Genomic DNA, 23,368 nt, shown 5'->3' on the forward strand with positions numbered 1-23,368 from the left:
ATTATGGGGAAGGAGACAGTAGGTCGAGGGTTGCAGTAGCTCCGATGGTGTTGAGGTGGCCGTGTGGTCATTACAGGCTGTAAGCTTCTTTGAAGAGGTGGGTTTTCAGGTTTCTTTTGAAGGATCCAAATGTGGTGGATAACCGCATGTGTTGGGGCACTGAATTCCAGAAGATGGGGGATACTCGGAAGAAGTCTTGGAGGCGATTGGGTGAGGAGCGAATAAGTGTGGAGGAGAGAAGGAGGTCTTGGGAGGACCGGAGATTACGTGAGGGAAGCTATTGAGAGACTAGTTCGGAAACATATGGAGGAGAAAGGTTATGGATAGTTTTGAAGGTCAGCGTTAGTAGTTTAACCTGGATACCCTGGGAAATTGGGAGCCAGTGAAGGGATTTGCAAAGAAGGGAAGCAGGAGTGTAGCGAGGAGAGAGATTAATTAGTTGGGCAGCGGAGTTAAGAATGGACTGTAGGGGTGCGAGAGTGTTAGAAGGTAGGACAAAGATGAGGATGTTGCAGTAGTCGAGGCGGGAGATAATTAGGGCATGCACGAGCATTTTGATACAGTGAGGGTTGAGGAAAAGAAGGATTCTGGAAATATTTTTGAGCTGGAGGCGACAGGAGGTGGCGAGAGCTTGGATGTGTGGTTTGAAGGACAGGGCAGAGTCAAGGGTTACTCCGAGGCAGCGGATTTTGGGGACAGGGGAAAGTGTGATTTAATTTATTTAGATATGAGCAAGCTTGTTCAGAAAACGTTCGCCAATCTCAAAGTCAGCACGAACATTGTAAATTCGGATTTGTGTTTGGATTCCTGAGCATTTTCCGCAAAATTTGGTAAATGATCGAGTTTCCACTAAGGCTGTGTTCTAACTGGTGGCTCTGATAGGTGGTAACGTTACCTCTGGTAAGATTGTAACCAGCGGTCAGAGAGATGCGGAGACACACTGTCAGATGTCAGCGTGACCCCGTAGCTGTGACTTGAGGTAAAAAGCTTAGTGCAGGTCGGTAGACGTCGACTGATGAGAGACTACTATGGTAAATCATTAATGCCTGTCAAAGAGCCGAGGTTCCCACGGTTATTTGCATCAGCTTATGAGACTACTACTCCCATCAGCCGATGCCTGCTGCCGCTAATAACAGCGAGAGCAGGTGCGGATGATGGGAGTATTCATCAGCCGGCGCCTGCACTTTAAATAAGTAATTTATTTTTTTTTAAATGGGTTCCCCTGTATTTTTGATAACCAGCCAGGCAAAACTCATAGCTGTCAGCTTTAGCAAGACTGGTTATCAAAAATAGAGCAGTCCCCACGCCATTTTTAAAAATTATTTAAATTAATAATTATAAAAAATGATGTGGGGTCCCCCTAATTTTTCACAACCAGCCAAGCTAAAGCAGACAGCTGGGGCTGGTATTCTAAAGCTGGTAAGGGGTCATGAGTATTGCCCCCCTGCCTAAAAATAGCAGATCACAGCTGACCAGAAAAGATGCATCTATTAGATGTGCTAATTCTAGCGCTTTGCCTGACTCCTCCCACTTGAACCCCACTTGCCACCACCACAGGGCAAATGGGGTTCATATTTGTGGGGTTGATGTCACCTTTGTATTGTCCAGTGACATCAAACCATGGCTTAGTAATGGAGGGGCGTTTGTAAGACTCCTCTCCATGAGTAATCTTATAGTTATACTATAAATAACCACACAGAAAGAATAAAGTACTTTATTTAAAATTTAAAAAAAATGCAGTTTTACTTTTTTATTTAAAAATAACAAGCACAGTGTTAGGAGTCGAGTTTCCTCTGCTGCACAGGGGGAATCTCGATCCGTCTCCGCTGCGGTCTCCCATTCTCCTCCAGCCGCAGTGGAGCCTGCTCTGCAGGGACGTCGATCCCAGCGTCTCGCTCAGTCTGACTCTGTGAGAAGAGTTACTGCTGCTTCTCCAGCTTCTGCCTGTAAAGCTTATACTGGTCAGCAGCGAGTGGACTTCTCTGGGACTAAGTCATTGTCTGCGCACACTGAGCATGCCCAGGGCAAGATCTCCCGTTGGAGATCGAGGGTCATGTGCTCAGACTCTGCAGCGCATTCTATTAGTCCTCTTGGCAGGTCTTGGAAGGGCAAAGTTTCTGTGGCCGCTTCCTGTCCTGCAACTATATAAACTGCGCATGACCGCACGGCCATGCGCTAGTGTACAATTTAATACGTGTGTTTGTTGTGAGTGCAAGTCGTTCTTTAAATACCCCTACCCTATTGTATGATTGTTCGCGTATGGAGTATGGCTGCTATCTAGCGCCCGACTTATCACTCAACGTGTCACACACATGTCAGCGTCTACTGCTGTGACCGCCAGTGCGGTGCCACGCGCCAGTGTGCGCTTCCTGACCCACGTCTGGGTGCTTAGTGGTGCCTGCCAGCACGGCACAGTTCGCACTTCGGTGCCTTAATTATATAATTCCTTTCACACCCAGTAGCGATGTAGTGCCAGCAAGGGTCTAATCGGACTACAATCCCTGTTGGGGTTTAGTTCGCTGACCACTTGCTCGCGCTCTATGTGCGGTACCGCGGTCCTGTGACGCAACAGGATCACTTTCTTCACGCTGGGTGAGGTTTAACCCACGCGTGTATACTTTTGAATACCGCCATATTGTCTGTCATTTCCTAGCAGCAGGTTTCACCTGCACGGTGGACCCCGGACTGCGAACGCATCAATATCATCTCTCTTGGTGCGTTCCACCAGTCCTAACACACAGTTATACTCACCGAAACCAATGTCTCCTATAAAAAAAAACAGAAATAATAAAATTACCATATCCCTCACCTGTCTGTCATTCTGTCTCAGACCCTAATCCATGTCTGGGGATAAACAGTTTTCAACCTGGTTGGTGCTAAGATGCAACCATCCAGGCTGAGAACCACTGGGGAATGAGCTGCTGCGAGAGCAGCGTCAGTGACTAGCGGTGACGTCATCGAGGTTACTGCTGGTCATTGAGGCTGCGTTCCAAGATGTGACTTTGAACTGTGGGGACCTCACTAGCACAATGAGAAAAAGTTTCACGGTGCAGTTGTGAGTTCACCGGGCTTGATGTCACCGGTCAATACAAAGGTGACATCAACCCCACCACTTGCCACAGGGCAAGTAGAATGAACCTGGCAGAGCACCAGAATTGGCACATCTAAGTAGTAGTAGTCCCATAAGCCAACTCCAGTGACCGGATGTAAACATTTGACCTCTTATCATAGCTTCGGGCTCACGCTGTAATTTGACAGCATGGGAACCGCAGCTCTCTGACTGGCGATAATCATTTTAAAGCTGACCAGAGGCAGTGCTTGTCGCGCTGTCATGCACATGACAGCGTGGCAAACACTGGATGTTCTGCCAAAGTGAATGGGGTCTGGGTTCAGGGTCAGGTACTGTTCTGGTACCCAAACAAAAAGTTTTTTTAACTGTTCGCCGAACCCGAACCTCCAGGGATTCGCTCATCTCTAATGGTGATGCTCACCTTAGAAAAAGCACTGTAACAAATCTTTGTTAAAAGATAAGTAAAAGTGGCACTCACCACTGATATTTCATCATGTATTTATTATTCCTACATGGTACAGGGATACGAAGTAGAGACACAATTGTTGAGGACTGATTGGGACAGTCTTTTGAACTTTTGATCAGGATCATTTGGATGTTTTGGGTTGTCATTATGATTTAAAGAGAGAAAACACAATAGTTTGACAATAAATGGCTTTATCCAACCACTAACCATGAGTGAAGAAAAAGTTTTGGTGTTATCATTTATATTCTCTGAAAAAAGGCCAAAAAAGCAAAAATTCTGCCGGGGTAGAAACTTTTGAGCACAACTGTAGGAAACTCTGAACCCGACAGCTACAAGCCATGTCCTACCTACTGGCATCACTGGCGCCTCTTTTGATTATTAAATTATTGATTAGTTTGTTTTTATACACTTTTGCTTTTAAAACCAGTCAGTAGAGATTATTTTAGCATCAATGACTACAAAATTGTCAGGAGAAACTACATATCTAATAAATATAAGGGTCGCTGGCTTCTTTCATGACAGATGACGTCAGAGGAAAGGATAATACAGGTTGAATTTCAATGCCCAAAGTTTAGGTTCTTAGGGAAGATATATCTGTTGTATCCAGAGCTATCTGGAAACATTCTATTCTTCACTTTCCATTCCTGCCAAAAGCTGACATGCTTGGCCAGAATTACAGTACTTGACTACAGTTGGTATCGAAGATGTATGGCCACCTTCAGAATGGTGAAATGGTAGAAACTTATGGGGATTGGCTTCAAAAGTAAGCTAACACTGGGAAACAGAAATGAGACCGAAGTTACAATTGCTTCACCCGTTATTGTAGCTCATGCATGATTCTCCAGTTACTACTGCCAATATCTCTAAGTGCACCAGTTTAGTCGTCATGGGTGGACTAGTTTCTTTTACTCTATATCTAGCTGGATGAACACAAAGAAAGTCGAAGTTCAACAACAGTTGGAGAAGCACAGATTGTCTATGCCGGTCCGGGGTTCTGCATGATGGCACTGCATCCCAAAACAGCCTGTGCTCAGTGTGCTAGCTCAACAAAGAAGTTCAAGCTACAGTGATAAATTTAGAGTCACACTCTGACAACTGCAATAGGGATTTAACCCCATTCACATCAGCGTAATGCTGCCATGCTGGTACCTCATATTAGAAGATTCACAATAATAGTGGAAATTCATTGTGCTTAGTTTTCAGAGGGTGTTTGTCTTTTTCACACTTACGTCTTTTTATACCTATGACAAGATATTGAGTATTATATTTATTAATGGCAGCATAGTCAGTTGCATTTGCGTGGCATCGGTAATACGTACAGCTTTATGTGACAAAGGGGTAGAAATCCAAATACATGGGTAAAATATTATCATCACCCAAATGTTACATAACTGATTTAATTGGGACCTATGGAAAATGTGTGAAAAAAATGGCTCCAGATGGTGGCTCTACACTGCATGTGGTCAGTAGCTCTGCATTAATAGGCATGGAATGGATTCTCTCATCCATCTGGGGTCCATCAACTGGGTCTTCTATTTTATAGCTTAAAGCACATAAGTGTACATAATAAGAGCGACTACTTTACAAAGTTGAGAAGCACCCATCTATGAGATATCAGCCCTAAATTCTTCATTTTCAAACAAGCCCATTCCAAGTGCCCATTTTGGGTGTGCACCCATAGTAAGAAGGTAGGTGGTAGAAAGCTCATTCACCTAAATGGGAGATAAGGTGCAGTACTCAGAAGAGACCACTATGCAGTGTAAGGGGGTCTGTGTTTTACCCTGTACATAACTTATATATAGTGTCAGTTAGAGCAGATTTCAGCTGATTGGTGGGTTTACCAGTGTTGGATACCCATAGATCTCACATTGTTGACCTTTCCTAAGGGTGGGTTACTAGTGATCAGCAAGTGTACTCATTGCTCGGGTGGTCTCCACGTATTTGTTAGTGTTCGGAGATTTAGTTTTCATCGCCACAGCTGAATGATTTACAGCTATTTTCCAGCCTGAGTACATGTGGGGGTTGCCTGGTTGCTAGGGAATCCCCACATGTGTTCAAGCTGTCTAGTAGCCACAAATCATGCTACTGAGGTGATGAAAACTTAATCTCCAAGCAGTTACAAATACTCGGAGACCACCCGAGCGTGCTCGGTAAAACCCGAGCAACGAGTACACTCGCTCATCACTATCGGTTACCCATCTTTCAGTCCCAAACAACTCCCTTACGACCTAATTTCTGTATACGCGGGAATTCACTGTTTTATCCCTCTAACATGGTTGTTGAATGTCAGAGGGAAAGTGATGCCATAATCATTTCTTTAGATTTCAGCTGTGGCATCGGATGAGTCCTAGAGCCAGCTCCATGAGCTCCATGTGGTATGCAGTGTTTTCTGATCCACCAATGTATTCCACACTTGAACACGACTTGCATCTGAAGAGATTAAAAAACAACTGGACACACAACTCAGAAATGGAAAACCTAGCCAAAAAATATATATATTTTTCTACTTGTTATATAACTCAATTTCATATGAATCAATTTGTCGGACAGCTCAATGCCTAAACTGGATGCAACATATGAACAAGTTGTGGAGTGGTCTGATGTCCATGGCAGGACCAAGACTAGTCCAACAGATGAGCTGGACACCGGGAACCATCTCATAGAAAACTATGGGAGGGAATAAACAATGAATAGTCGAATATAAGGGAACGAGACCTTAAACCTCCTGATCAATCTTCTTCAGTGACAAGGGATTTTATAATGTTATGTTTCTGCTGTTCATAGGCTTTTATCTGGCACAGCACTATTCTTGTCTGAGCACAGAGTCTCATAAGCATCCTATGCACTAAGGGATGACCTATTACAGCACGAGTATCAAAACATAAAGTCTTTCCAACAACTCTTGTCATGCATGACCCCAGGCTTGTGTTCTACTCCTTGATGATATTTGAATCCTTTTTTCATGCACCTTCTAAAGCAAAATGCAATGTAGAGTGGTTTTTGTCGCCCCTTTTGAGTGAAGTTGAAGCCATGCCATATCACTCACCTTACAGGGTATTTCTATCTCAGCACCTACTAGTGTAGATGGAAATAGCGGCAGACTGGAACCCTGTTCAAACGCACACAAAAAAAACCTGTGGATTTTTGTCCTTGCCATAGGAAAGAAATGTAACGGAAATTTAACAAGATGCATATTTTTGCAGATTTCACACAGGAAAGACAGCAGAGTTGCTCTAGTCAGTATGGGATATCACATTGTCGATACCTAACACATTAAGTAACACTTCCAGGGAAGTTTAAAAAAACAAAAACTTCAAAACTTAACTTGTAGGAAGGGAATCCAAAGTTAACATCTCACAGTTTTGTGGGATTGGTAAAGTGTATAATGGTCTATAGAGCCCCCACCATCACCTGAACTGCAAATGTCAAGAGACAGAAGTATGGGCATGTTGGATCTTTGGCATCGGGCCGTACCTCGAGATCAGGGACACTTTTATATGTGTGAACTAAAATATTACCATCTAAGCAACTTTGGAAATCATCTGGTATGTTCGTATCAGTTTGATGATTGATTGTATTTTCAGGACATAAAAAAAAGTATCAAATGCTCGTTGTTTTGGTTTGATTTTGCTTTTTGTTTTATTATTTTATATTCTGTGAATTGATATAACCTGATGAAAACGTATTAATGTCCTGCGCGCACCAATTGACAACCCATGAGAATGTATCATTTAAAAGTTATTTTCCGAGAAATCACATGTAAAAAAAAAATATTGAAAGACAAGCAAAAGCATTAATGTATCTTCCGTCCTCATTTTCATGCAAATCCAGGGTCATAAACTGCCATCCCATTAATGCAGTATTCATAAGTGCCGCTAATCGAAGAAGGTTCCTCGACATATGCAGTGTATCCTACAGAAGAAACACATTGAGATGTCGCTTATGGGCTCATATTGGACAGGATAATAAAATATAACTACATGGTTTAATAGAATAGTGAAGACTACTGTTATTCCATAATAGATTACGCTGATTCCTATTGGTCCAGGACATCGAAGTAAAGTTTAATTATTGTAGAAAACTTGTCACTACGCCTACGTCCCCATGATGAGATTTTGGTGATTTTTTTATATTACAGATTTTCTGCACCCATTAAGCAAAATAGACTACTATGTGTTCAAAAATCTGCAACACAAAAGATCATCGTGGAAGTATAACCCCCAAAAAATCTAATTTACATTATTTCTAATTCTAATTATTCCACATTTTATTTTATTTTGCCTTGTGGTTTTTGCATACGACTAATAATGATGGTTCAGCTCATGAATTCTATTTATTTCTAAGGCAGGGTGTTGTTAAAAAAAGAAATGAAAAAAGTTTTATTGAATCTCATGTAGATTTGTGTAAAGTAGTAAATACTTCTGATTACTTAGAGCCCTTGGACGGTCACAAGAAAAGAAACTTTTTCCCTTTCTATGTATTAATAAAGGCATTTATATTTTTGATACCAGAATGTTCAATAATTGAAACTTTGTTTCACACTTTCCCTAAAGAACGGCACGTGAGCGCAACTCATCATGCAGGATGATACTTCACAATCATGAGGCTGGATTCACAAAGTGCTATGTTGCGCCTTCATAGACATATTTCTCTTTATTTTTCGATAGCCAGCATTATTTATAAAAAAAAATATGAGTTTTTTAATATGTTTATTTTCTGACTTTTTTACCTTTTTATCCAGCATTCTTTATCAGAATATTGATTTTTAAGTGGTTTATTTTCTGACTTTTTTTTACCTTTTTTGTTTTAACAAGCATTCTTTCTCAAAACATTGAATTTTAGGGTATTTATTTTCTGGCGTTTTTACCTTTCGCAAATAAAATAAAAAACAAAAAAACACCTAATTAAAGATTAAAAAAGATGTCCCCAAAATGCTTAAAAAAATGCATACAGATTTTTTTTTTACAAGAGTGTGACCAGGTGCTCTAAAAGTAACCTTGTCCCAGCATTCTTCATTATTATATTTAGACTATTATTTCACCTTGCTCTTTATATTTTATAGTCTACAAGCCATTTTTAAATGGAATATGATATATTACATTAGTATATAGCTAATTACTATTACTATTAGTTCTCATGTACAGCACCATGGAATCAATGGTGCTATATAAGTAAATAATAATAATAATTAGTATGTAATATCGTTAATAGTTCCAGAGCTGAAACTATGTTTCTATATCTAGATAAATTGCTTATTACCCATATTTTCAATAAATGTTAGATTTTTACCAACCCCCAGTCTTGTAACTATTATAGCCTAGGGTTAGTAAAGACGATCATTATATTATAAGACTTAGGCTGTGATGCCCTTAAATAAACAAATATATTGACCCAATGAAACCTTGTATGTTAATGGGCGGACAGTGCAGAAAATTGCAGAAAATCAATGCATAAAGTTCTCTAAAAGGACAGACTCCAGTTGTGCTCCTTAAAGAAAAGACAACTTCTTAAAGCAACAGATGGCAGGTGGGGGCCAGAGAAGCCAGCTGTGCCCTGCAAACCTCAGGGAAGCCTTTACATATGTATATGACTGGTCATTGCAGCTATTCCCAAGTGTTGGCTTTGCATAATACCTTCCATGGCTATTATCTCATATACCCTAGAAATGCTATAAATTACATGGCAAAAATTAAAAAAAAAAAATCATTTATTTAACTACACATCAATATTCCTAAACTTTTCATTCTTCATTTTCTTTTCCCTATATCTGCTGAATAATAATAATAAAAAAAATAGCTAATAGCTGCAAGCTATCTACCTTGCTGTGAAATGAATAGTTTGACATTAAGCTGATCAGCTTGTGTAATACCATTAATAAAAAAAAACTTCTTGGAGAAAACAAGACCAAGTTTAACAGGTTTTACTAGTGTGAGAAGAGATGGATTAAGGTTGTCTGTCACTACATTGATTTTTATCATAGTGTAGAGGGGTATAATATAGAAATATATACATTTATTAGCTCTTAAAACACAAGGCAGGATTCTGCCCATAAGACTGTAAAACACGCTATTCACAGTTTAATAGTCCTTTCATGTTTTTTTTCTAAAGCATAAAAAAGTGTAAATTATAATATTTAAAAAGGAATAATTATTTTCTGTACAGTATATATATTTTAGGAAACCTCATTACTGTTACCAACTGTAAAGGAAAAATTAACCTGGGAGCACAAATTGGTAAATTAACCTGGGAGCACAAATTAGTACAATTGCACAGGACCTGAATAAACCATATTTTGCATTGGAAAAAATGTTTGTATCAATTTGAACATATTTTTATATATTAATCTGGCATTAAAAATGAATAAAAGTTAATGGGAAATAGTTTTGGGAGTTTGCATAATGAAAAAGAAAAAAACAATCTATATAATTAATGTAAAAGTAAAGCACACACACACACATATATCATGCACTAAAACCAATCGTTCCAGAATTGAGCAGACGTTCATGCAGGAAAAAAAAACGAGTCAACTGTTATTCCTCTTTAGAAAATTTATTGATTTGTGTTTTTACTTCCAACTCAAAAAGTCTGTAAAAACCGCATGAAACAAAAAAAAAAACTATTTTTTTTCGATGATATGTTAAAAACAATTCACAGTAAAACTTCATTTAAACAGGACTCAAACTTAAAAATAATAAAAATGTACAAGTTTTTACAGAAATGAAAAAAATACATCTTACTATAAATAAAAGTTAAAAAGCAAAAAAAAAAAAAAAAAAGATCTTGCGTTTGCGACCTGCACAGTTTTTTGTTTTTTTGTTGTAAAGTCTAAAAGTTAATAGTAAAAGCTACAGTTTTGGATAAAACTCAAGGAAATCTTGAGCGCCTCAAGAAAAACGTGTAAACATTGGATTATGGTTAATAGTCCCAATTAAAGTTTTCTAGAACTCAAGGTACAAAGATCCTTATTAAGAAAAAAAAAAGAAGGTAACCTCATATTTCGGAGTTACCCCCCCCCCCCCCCCCAGTACTCAGCATGTTGTGCTCTATAGGGAAAGTTTCTGCAAACTTTGTACACAACAACAACAACAACAAAAAAAAGGATGAAAAAATAAAATAAAAACAAACCACCCTTTTGATTCCTTGTCCTCAAGTTTTCTGCATTCTGGAGATGCTTGTCAGGCAAGCAAAGTGTCTTTAGAAGGAGCAGTTAAATGTGCGTTAGTGGTACAGTGCCATTGACCCCAGTCCCTGCATTTTGGTAATGCTGATGGACACTGTGTAGTCTGCTGTTCTGGAGGGAAGATGGGTCACTTGCATCTCCTCCTGGAGGAAGGTACATGCTGATCATATCTCGCAGGTCTCCTAAGCAAGCTCTTTGAGTGTGAGAAGTGATTGCAGGTGGTGGAGAACTTGGTTCCGACTTGACAACCGAACCCATGGATCCCAGGCTCATGACAGTGGAGGTTTGCTGGTTGTAGGCTGCTGGTGACATGCTGTAGGTAGAAGCTGCATTCATGTAGGTCTGAGCAGAAGACATCATAGGGCTGTACTGAAGACCAGTCATGTCATACCTGTGCATCTGCTGGATCTGAGGGCTGTTCATGCCAGGGTGTTGAGTGTACCCAATCTGGTCCTGCATCAAGCTGTAAGCCCCATTAGTCCAACCATTCATGTGGGCATAAGTGTCTATCCTCTGGCCAACTCCAACCGAGCTGGCTACTGGACTGACACCTGGAGCCAAGAGGTTGCCAGGCAGAGAATACTTGTCCTTTTTCAGGAGGGTCTTGGTCTTCCTCCTGGGTCGGTACTTGTAATCCGGGTATTCCTTCATGTGGACAGCTCTCAGCCTCTTGGCCTCATCTATGAAGGGTCTTTTCTCGGGGTCGCTCAGGAGCTTCCAGTCTGCCCCCAGCCGCTTGCTGATTTCAGAGTTGTGCATCTTTGGATTCTCTTGAGCCATCTTTCTCCTTTGGCCTCTGGACCACACCATGAAGGCGTTCATGGGTCGCTTGACTCGGTCCTGGTCTGGAGTGGTCGCGTTGCTTTTGCCCCCTGGAGTCACAGGTCCTCCGGGCTGTGCATTGGTCTGCTGCACAGGGCTCTTGAGGTCTGGATCCAGCATGCTATACATTGGGAGCCGGAGGTGAGCTGGGGATCGCAGGAGAAACCCAAAGGAGGAGGCCAGAAGAAGCAGAAGAAGAAGAAGGAGAAGGAGAAGGCTGCAGTGTCTCCACGGGACGGTCTGAGCGCAGGACACAAACTTCCCCAGATAACAAGTGCGGAGTTTCTGACTGACTGCATTTTAATCACGTCCTGCCAGCCAATCAGGTGAGAGCCCCACAGCCCAACCCCCACTCTCAAATTTCAGAGTCGTGTTAACCCTTTCCTGGCCTCCACTGAGCCGCACAGCTCATCCCGATCAGGTCCCCCCCCACCCCTCCACACTAGAAATAGTTAATCTGCAATTATTCTAAATCAAGTTATGAAATTATTACTGTCACACTTATATCTCAGTGGGTTCTGTGGAACTTCTGCAGCTCCATCACCCCAGACTGGCGTCAGGCCAGGACCTAATGCTGCTGATGCCGGGGAAAGGTCTACAGTCACAAAGTAACATGCATCTAACTCCATCCCCTGTATTAATCCCAGCCCCTGATATCTGACTTATGTATCTACACAAATACAGGCTGGCCAGGTAAAGTATATATATATACATGTGCTGTACATGGGCTGCACCTGCACAATGAGCGGATATATACAATATGTGTGCTTGGTGTACTTCTCACACAAATACAGGCTGTTCTGGTAAAGTGTATATATATATATATATATATATATATATATATATATATATATATATATATATATATATATACATGTTTTATATAATATATGTGTATTGTATTATATATATATATAGTATACATATATACGATGTACATGTACAATCTGTGTGAAAAGTAAAAAGTGTGTGTGCGTGTGTATATATATGCTGTATATACTTTTCACTAAATAAAAGTTGTATATGTACAGCCTATCTACAGTATCTATCTATCTATCAATCTACATGTACAACCTTCATTTTGTGAAAAGTAGCTATATATATTATGGCCCATACCTGTGGAACATGTGGGTGTGTGTATATATATATATATATACACACAAAATACATGTTCTACAGGTATGGGCCATAGTGTATGTATATATATATATATATATATATATATATATATACATATATATATATATATATATATATATGGAATATATATATGGAATAACTATATTTAATTCTAAGTTCTGGATCATAGATCTTTTCCCTGTAATTCAGCTATATGGCTGTGCAACCTGTATTTGTGCAGAAATGTAGAAATAAAAAAAGAGTAGAGATGATTTCTAGTTAGTTATAGATGAGGGGAGAGAGCTAGCTATTAGCCATATGTTTGTTGCACATTGTCGGCCTATATCAGTGTGTGATATATGTATATATACTGTATCTATGTGTGTGTGATATATGTATATATACTGTATCTATATGTGTGTGATATATGTATATATACTGTATCTATATGTGTGTGATATATGTATATATACTGTATCTGTAGGTGTGTGATATATGTATATATACTGTATCTGTATGTGTGTGATATATGTATATATACTCTATCTATATGTGTGTGATATATGTATATATACTGTATCTATATGTGTGTGATATATGTATATATACTGTATCTATGTGTGTGTGATATATGTATATATACTGTATCTATATGTGTGTGATATATGTATATATACTGTATCTGTAGGTGTGTGATATATGTATATATACTGTATCTATATGTGTGTGATATATGTATATATACTGTATCTATATGTGTGTGATATATGTATATATACTGTATCTGTAGGTGTGTGATATATGTATATATACTGTATCTGTATGTGTGTGATATATGTATATATACTCTATCTATATGTGTGTGATATATGTATATATACTGTATCTATATGTGTGTGATATATGTATATATACTGTATCTGTAGGTGTGTGATATATGTATATATACTGTATGTGTAGGTGTGTGATATATGTGTATATATACTGTATCTATATGTGTGTGATATATGTATATATACTGTATCTATATGTGTGTGTGATACATGTATATATACTGTATCTATATATGTGTGATATATGTATATATACTGTATCTATGTGTGTGTGATATATGTATATATACTGTATCTATATGTGTGTGTGATACATGTATATATACTGTATCTATGTGTGTGTGATATATGTATATATACTGTATCTATATGTGTGTGATATATGTATATATACTGTATCTATGTGTGTGTGATATATGTATATATACTGTATCTATGTGTGTGTGATATATGTATATATACTGTATCTATATGTGTGTGTGTGATATATGTATATATACTGTATCTATGTGTGTGTGTGATATATGTATATATACTGTATCTATGTGTGTGTGATATATGTATATATACTGTATATGTAGGTGTGTGATATATGTATATATACTGTATCTATATGTGTGTGTGATACATGTATATATACTGTATCTATATATGTGTGATATATGTATATATACTGTATCTATATGTGTGTGATATATGTATATATACTGTATCTATGTGTGTGTGATATATGTATATATACTGTATCTATATGTGTGTGATATATATATATATATATATATATACTGTATCTATATGTGTGTGTGATATATGTATATATACTGTATCTATATGTGTGTGATACATGTATATATACTGTATCTATGTGTGTGTGATATATGTATATATACTGTATCTATATGTGTGTGATATATATATATATATATATATATATATATACTGTATCTATATGTGTGTGTGATATATGTATATATACTGTATCTATATGTGTGTGATACATGTATATATACTGTATCTATGTGTGTGTGATATATGTATATATACTGTATCTATATGTGTGTGTGATATATGTATATATACTGTATCTATATGTGTGTGTGATATATGTATATATACTGTATCTATGTGTGTGTGTGATATATGTATATATACTGTATCTATGTGTGTGTGTGATATATGTATATATACTGTATCTATATATGTGTGTGTTCATTCTCTATATACACAGTGCTGGTCCCGTCTCCTCTGCTCCCGCCATTCTCACGCTGTACACGGGGCTGTCCGCACCTATTCGGGGGTCTTGTAGGAACAGGTTATTACCCAGGAAAGCAGTAAACAAGCACGGAGCGGGGTCTTCCAGTACTGGCCGGCGTCGGTGGGACAGCCGGGTGTTTATAGGGTAATATGGTGGTAACAATGGTGGACGGCCCGCCACTGTTGTCCTTGTTGTGTGGGGTCGCAGGTGCAGCAGCCCCCCACTCTGCACACGCCGCCTGAGCCCAGCAGTGGACGTTTCCCTCAGCCATGACTGTGGGACTTGTGGTGCAGCGCCTCCAGTGCTCCTCTGCTGGGGCTTGTCCTGCTTCTTCCCCAGCCCCCCATCTTCTCTGCTCCTCAGCTGTGTCCATTGGAAAGTTTGAATGTCCTGATAATTTGGGGGCTGTGTCTCCCTCCTCCCAGGTCTTTGGGTTTTTTTTCCAGCTGGCTGCAGGTGGGGGGATGGGCTGGCGGGAGAATCCGTTTTGCCATGGTAACATTAAGCCTTTGCCAGTGAAAAGAAAGTTTGGGGGGAGGCCCGAAGTGTCAGTCACAGGCCGCATCCCCTCCCCCTCCCTGCTACCTGCTGCACGGCCGCAGTGGGGCTGAGGAAACTCTCACAAGTATTATATGGGGGATTAGTGGGGTGTAATCATAAGGGTCTTACCTCCTCTACATCACCCCCTATCATTGGGATATGTCGGCTACATTGGCTAGATTTATCTTAAAACTACTATATATATATATATGTATATATATATATATATATGTATATATATATATATATATATATATAAATTTATATATTCATTATATAATTATTATATAAAGAAGTTTATATGTAATACACCTTTCATGTATATATATATATATATATATATATATATTATTATAATTATTATATAAAGAAGTTTATATGTAATACACCTTTCATGTATATATATATATTATTATAATTATTATATAAAGAAGTTTATATGTAATACACCTTTCATGTATATATATATATATATATATATATATATATTATAATTATTATATAAAGAAGTTTATATGTAATACACCTTTCATGTATATATATATATATATATATATATATATTATTATAATTATTATATAAAGAAGTTTATATGTAATACACCTTTCATGTATATATATATATTATTATAATTATTATATAAAGAAGTTTATATGTAATACACCTTTCATGTATATATATATATATATATATTATTATAATTATTATATAAAGAAGTTTATATGTAATACACCTTTCATGTATATATATATATTATTATAATTATTATATAAAGAAGTTTATATGTAATACACCTTTCATGTATATATATATATATATATATATATATATATATATATATATATATATGTATATATATATTTTTTATTTATTTTTTTTTTGGTGTGGCTAGAATCAGTATTAGACCAGTCACAGCCACAATCACTATTCTATATCTCCCACATTACACTTGTCATCTGTTTTTGGACTTCTTCACACCTCAGTATTTTTGATCAGTGTTTCATCAGTGTTTATGCCACAAACCAAGGGTGGATCTTATAGAGAGAAGCTAGAATTGCAGGATTGACCCCTGTTCTGTTATTTTGGAGACACTCCTGGTTTTGTTATACAAATTCTGATGAAACACTGATCAAAAACCACTGACATGTGAATAAAGCCCAAACCGTTTTACCACCAGCTCTATTCCTTAAAATAAAACTCTGCGTAAAATAAAACTATGTGGATCCTGTGAACAAACATTCCAAAATAATCTTTTTTTATTATCTAAAGTGAAAAAAACAATAACAATAAATGTAAAAAAATCAGCACTAATCAACTGACACTTTGAGATGATCGGATATATAAAGTGCATTACGCTGCACAGATGACATGTGCCCAGTCTGCCGCACTTGCCGCCCCCCGACCCACTGGAGAACCCCAGACACCAGTGAATTCTCCACACTTCTGTTAGAGCCACAGGTTGTCGTTTGCTATTAGCCGCTTTTATTAGACTTTTGAAGATCAGAGGACAAGCACAGGGGGACATCTTGACATTTTGTCATCCGAGGCTGTACTCTGCCAAACAAGATTCATCTCCAAAAAAAAAAAGAGGATGCCAAGCAGCTCTGCCCCCGACATGCAGATTTAAGGGTTAATCCCATAGCTGTAAAGTACAGGAGGGCAAGGACAGCTCCAGCACTTATACACTGCTCTGTGCATTTATTTTAGCATTTATAGATTTCTATAAACTCCTCCATTAATTGGTATCATCGTGGTATTAATTTTGACTGACAGCTCTATTATAATAAATTCTATTACAATACTATGAATGTTAGTAATTACAATGATATCGATATAATATAGTAGCTTCCTACAAATATTAGTTGTCAATTTTAAGGGCGACTAATATCTATCTATCTATAAATATATGTATACATAAACATATATATATATATATATATATATATATTGCCCCATTCTATTAATAATAGGACAGTTTAATGTATGAGACTTAATATTAATAATCACTATGACCCCCATTATATATATATATTACCCCATTCTATTAATAATAGGACAGTTTAATGTATGAGACTTAATATTAATAATCACTATGACCCCCATTATATATATATATATATATATATATATATATATATATATATATATATATATAATACCCCATTCTATTAATAATAAGACAGTTTAATGTATGAGACTTAATATTAATAATCACTATGACCCCCCATTATATATAAAATACCCATTCTATTAATAATAAGACAGTTTAATGTATGAGACTTAATATTAATAATCACTATGACCCCCATTATATATATATATATATATATATATATATATATATATATAATACCCCATTCTATTAATAATAAGACAGTTTAATGTATGAGACTTAATATTAATAATCACCATGACCCCCCATTATATATAAAATACCCCATTCTATTAATAATAAGACAGTTTAATGTATGAGACTTAATATTAATAATCACCATGACCCCCATTATATATATATATAATACCCCATTCTATTAATAATAAGACAGTTTAATGTATGAGACTTAATATTAATAATCACTATGACCCCCATTATATATACAATACCCCATTCTATTAATAATAAGACAGTTTAATGTATGAGACTTAATATTAATAATCACTATGACCCCCATTATATATATATATAATACCCCATTCTATTAATAATAAGACAGTTTAATGTATGAGACTTAATATTAATAATCACCATGACCCCCATTATATATAAAATACCCCATTCTATTAATAATAAGACAGTTTAATGTATGAGACTTAATATTAATAATCACCATGACCCCCATTATATATATAATACCCCATTCTATTAATAATAAGACAGTTTAATGTATGAGACTAAATATTAATAATCACTATGACCCCCATGCTAGCCACAAATCCCAGAGATATTACAGGTGCATCCAGACATTACAATACAATCCTGCTCCCTTAGGGGTTTTACTCTTCACAAAACACCAATTAACACTTCACCAATAAATAATAAAATTAGCTAGGCATGTCATAGTGGTAAGAGAGGGAGGAAAGTGGAGGTCTCCCAAATAAAGGATCATCTGGAATTCGTTGTGTAGATGCTAAAGAACTGCAAATTAGGGGAATGAGGTCCAGATAGACAATAAGAGAAAGATAGATAAAGAGATAGATATCCATCTGGGGAAAACTTGTTCTTTATTTAAAAAAAAAAAAAAAACTAGATTATTCTTGTAAAAGGGAGCTGTGAAATATAATAGAAGTGTGTCTTAAAGTCCACTTTATTTGTGTCATTTTATTAGTGTCCTGGGAGTATTGTGGCCACTATACAGGGGGAACACCCTCTGAAGTTCTTCTTTCTTACTTTTCCCCAAACATCCGGATCCTAAGGGGACCCAGTCAGCCATATAGATGTGAACCTGCCTTATCAGGGGCAGAAGCAAAGCCCATTCACCAGGACAGAGCTCCCCAGATTAGCACAAGAATACAGCGCATGTCAATCACTGACAAGTGCCTTGTAGCAGCACTTAAGGGGGATAAAATAGAGATGTGCCTCGTTTCATCTGCAAATCTGTTTACAATAAATCATTTCCATCATGGAGATTGTATTCCTATCATTTACTCCAACAACATCAGCTCTTAATACAGAAAATGGATCAATGACAATTCTAATAATAATAATCATCATCATCCTAATAATCTGTATTACCGGCCGGCAATTGCATAAATGCATCATTCACATCTTTTCAGCATTTTTCGTTAAGTAGCTAAAGTGGTTTTAATAAAGTATCACAACTGCTAATAATTGCATTAAATTGATTTTCCTAAATGCCCCCCCCCCCCCTGCTTTAATTATTGTAATTAATTACCACTGTCCAAATTGGGGGGGGGGGGGGGGGGATATTTCCCTTATCCATCAATCTGCAAATTAAACATATTTAACAGAGACGTTTTTTTTTCTGAGAGACAAAAAGAGGGATTTGGACTAGAAATGAATTAATTAATTATCGGTGGAAGCAGAGAGGTAATTTCTCAAGGGCTTTATTCGTTATCCTGCGAGGATCTACGTTAAGTGAAGGCATCAGAAATTCATTACAAGACAGGATAATGAAGCGCAGATTACAGTTGTTGGTAAATAATCCTAATTTAGGTGAAATATCTTATTCCACTTTTTATTCCAGTCTCTTAAGCAATATTGTGCAGACCCTCATTATTCTAGATCTTCCCACTTACCGCCCTAGGGCATGGGGCTTCCAATATTCACTTATTATAGGAGTGCAGCATCCTTATTAGTTAAATGCATGGCTTTGCAAAACATATTAGTAATTTGATTAAAAAAAAAAAAGAAAAAAAAAAGGGAGATGAAGTGCAGCTGCACCAGGACAGTGCACACATGGTTACAGCGGAGCCACGACTGACTGTGCTGCAATCGCGCCCTCTATTGGTGAAACGTGGCTACAGCAGGCAGAGCTCCACGCAAATTTCTCCATGTAGTGTCCAAAACACAGAAGAAGCAAGTGACACATATGTTTATAAAAGCTCCAGTTTATATTAATGACTAGTATTTAATTAGGATTTACATGCAAGGGAGTCTGGAGAACTGCATGTCCCAGCATGACTATGGTTATAGGTAGTTGTACATTTCATCTGGATCATGCTGATATATTTTGTTGTATATATATATATATATATATATATATATATATATATATATATATATATATATATATATAAATTTATTTGCATTTCATACTGTTTTGGAAAACTGATGAATTGGATTTTGATCACCATAGAATGCTAGGGATAGGTTCACATGTTACATATTTGGTGCGGATTTTACACACACAAAATAGGCAGATTTTTACAAACTCGGCCAAGTCGGTGATTTTTAATTCAATCTCATCCATATGTTATTTAATACATGTGGACAAATGTGTTTATTTTAACTAATAACGTCATTTTTTTGTTGCAGAAATGCCTATAAAAGTCGTGGATTTGACAATTGTTTTTCGAAAACTTGTTCACACATCGCTTATTCGGCGCTTAGTTTTCCACTTCACATCTGCAGCTTTTGTGCAGCAGAATTTGAGTTTTAGGCTACATTCCCACAATGAGCTTTTTGCAAGTTTTTGATGGTGCAGATTTTCTCGACCATTTCTGCACCCGTTACATAAAATAGGTGACTTGCATTTAAAAAAAAAAAAAAAAAAAATGCAGCGTAAAAAAACTCACCAAAAACTCATTGTGGGAACGGAGCCTTACACGTAGATTTTGCAGATTAAATGCAGATTTCATCGTTTCCTTTTTCCATTGGCAAAGGGTGACATTTGTGCTGATTCTGCGCAAAGCGTTGACATTCTGAGGATTTATAGAGGACCTAAAAAAACCTAATTCTTTAAAGATTTCACTCCTAAAAAATGAATTCAGTATGTAGATGAGATTAAGCTAAAACTCATCAACTGTGCTGGCGCTGTAAAATACTACGGTTTTTATATATTGAAAATCCGAAAGTAATAATTACAGCAAATATGGGAAAGGTGCTTTTACACTGCACGATTATCGCTTATTCCTAGGAACGTTCATTTCCCTATAATCATGCGGTGCAAACAGACTGCTCATCATCATCAACGGTTAACGCCCCATGAAAAAGCAGAAAGCTCATTGATTGGGTGAAATGATCTTTTGGTTTGCTTAACCCCTTAATGTCCAATGATAGATATATCCGACATTGGACACCTCCCCCTGTTGGTGCAGGCTCCGGCGATGAGCCCGCACCTTTTCCTGCACATGACAGCTGAAATTATCAGCTGTCATGTGCCCTTAACAGCCATGGGTGGAATTGCAATCCACCTGCGGCTGTTAACATGTTAAATGCCGCTGTCAAACTCTCACAGCAGCATTTAAGATGCACGTGCAGGAAGCGTGTCATTACCTCTTACCATCTGCGCCCGCGTCACATGACCCAGGGTCGCCAATGGGTTGGCATGACAACCCGGGGTCAGCAGGAGACTCCAGTGGTTGTCATAGCCAGATAGCAATGAGCACCATCCAGCGGTCGACGCTCATAGCAAGTGATCATTTCTGCTACATTGAGCAGTGCTGCAGCGCCCACACCTGGCCCCAGATCCCGAAAAATGGAGATGCTATGGGTCTAGGAAAATGGCAACATTTTTTTTGTTTCAAACTTTGGAATTTTATTCCCCACTTAAACAAAAGAGAACATAAACATGTTTGGTGTCTGTGAACTCGTAGCGATCTGGAGAATCATAACGGTAGGTCAGTTTTAGCATTTAGTGAACATGGTAAAAATAAAATCCAAAATACAATTGTGGATTTGCACTTTTTTTTGCAATTTCCCCCTCATTTGGAATTTTTTTTCCAGTACATGATATGGTAAAATCAATGGGGCCATTCAAAAGTACAACTCGTCCTGCAAAAAACAAGCCCTCACATGGCCATATTGACGGAAAAATAAAAAAAGTCATGGCTGTGGGAAGAAGGGGCGCAAAAAATGGAAGCGCAAAAACAGAAATACCTCTGGTCATTGAGGGGTTAAAAATAGTTATTCTCGGCAGCACATCATTGTAAGTGACTTGTGCTTCAGAGAACAATGGTGTGCTGGTGTGGCTATAGTCATTGTGACCAACGGCTATAAGCATGCCCCATCACTTTGATTGACAGCTCATGCTTACAGGTGCTGCTCAGCTGTGACTGCAGCTGTACCGGGCACGACTCTATGACTGAAATATGGAGAACAGTTCTTTTCTCTCTATAGCCCCTCTTTCACTGTGGCTGCCTGCCATGCAGGTACCTGTCCTAGGACAGCAGAACGATTAAAGACCTTGTTGAGACACTTAGTGGCAGCAGGGACATAGAGACAGAAAGCGCAGAGTGGTAGGCTCCCACCTGTCTTACCCAGGGGAACTTGCTTGTCTCTGGACTGCCCGGACTTCTCTGCCTGCCCTTTGGTCTGGTGCCCTGAACTGTGGATGCTGAGGTCTTCAGTAAAGGTAAAGAGACTGCAACCTTGTGTCCTCGTTCTTCTCTGCACCTCTCACTATACCACCATCTACACACCAGGAGCCCTGGGGATATACTTCACCTGTGGGAAGATATACCATCTAGCTGCCATAACATCACCCCAGCGGACCCCTTAAAGTAGCGTCGGTCCTCACTGACCAAATACCACAGGTGGCGTCACGAACATAAACTTTATCCCATTAAAGACCTTTCCCTTTTACATGGGCGCTCAGGGCCATGGACCGGGTCACAGCCACCGTGACTTCCCCCTGTGAACACCTGACCCGGTACCGAGTACCGCTAGCCTGTGGGGCGACTCCAATGGACCCCTAGTGTCTGTAAGGACTTTTCTCTGAGAGCTGCAATAGAAAACTGCCTCCTACCTACAGAAAGGACATCAGAACTGTGCACAAAGTACAGAAAGTTGCATTAGTTGTGTTCAGCTCAAACATAAAAAAACTGAGATATGAGCCCAGCCAAGACCAAAATTAGGAATAAAAAAATGCATGACAAGTTTAGTGGAAATATTGATACCTCTATAGTGTTTTTTTTTTTTTTTTAAACAAAACCTGATCTAAGCTTTGGATGCGTTCACCTATCCAGTGTTATTATCCTCTTGTCCAGTATAGAATTTTTGGAGGGAAACTGATGTCAGAACTGATCCCACTGTTTTCTTTGGGTTCTTTTATGGTATTTGACAAGACAGATGAGCTGATTCTCTGAACCTCTAGAGCAGGAGAGTAAAATAAATATTTTTGTGAATTAAAATTTTTTTCTGTCCATCCATTTCTGTAAATAGAATGGTATTTGACAAAGAAATGCAAGATTCTACATCTGGGCAAGAAAAACGAATGGGAGGAATAGAACTAAGCAACAGCATATGTGAGAAAGACTTGGGTATACTAATAGATCACAGACTGCACATGAGTCCACAGTGTGATGCAGCAGCAAAAACAAAATTCTGGGATGTATTAACAGAAGCATACAGTCTAGATCATGTGAAGTAATTATTCCCCTCTACTTCTCCTTGGTCAGGCCT

The 23,368-nt window shown here is 37.9% G+C and overlaps 1 protein-coding gene and 1 long non-coding RNA gene across 2 annotated transcripts in view; both read right to left on the bottom strand.

Moving 5' to 3' along the window:
• The window catches only part of LOC138667205 (uncharacterized), a 202,341-nt gene that overhangs the window by 124,098 nt on the left and 54,875 nt on the right, over window positions 1-23,368 (bottom strand). The window lies entirely within an intron of this gene.
• Window positions 10,073-11,807, bottom strand: SOX3 (SRY-box transcription factor 3). The gene has a single exon (XM_069747035.1). The coding sequence runs from the start codon at window positions 11,665-11,667 to the stop codon at window positions 10,744-10,746; it is 924 nt and encodes a 307-aa protein (XP_069603136.1). The 5' UTR covers window positions 11,668-11,807; the 3' UTR covers window positions 10,073-10,743.

The sequence above is a fragment of the Ranitomeya imitator genome, chromosome 2 (genome assembly GCF_032444005.1).
Source record: "Ranitomeya imitator isolate aRanImi1 chromosome 2, aRanImi1.pri, whole genome shotgun sequence".
Lineage (NCBI taxonomy): Eukaryota > Metazoa > Chordata > Amphibia > Anura > Dendrobatidae > Ranitomeya > Ranitomeya imitator.

Coding starts and splice junctions, on each gene's coding strand:
- SOX3 (XM_069747035.1), bottom strand. CDS start 11,667: ATGTATAGCATGCTGGATCCAGACCTCAAGAGCCCTGTGCAGCAGACC.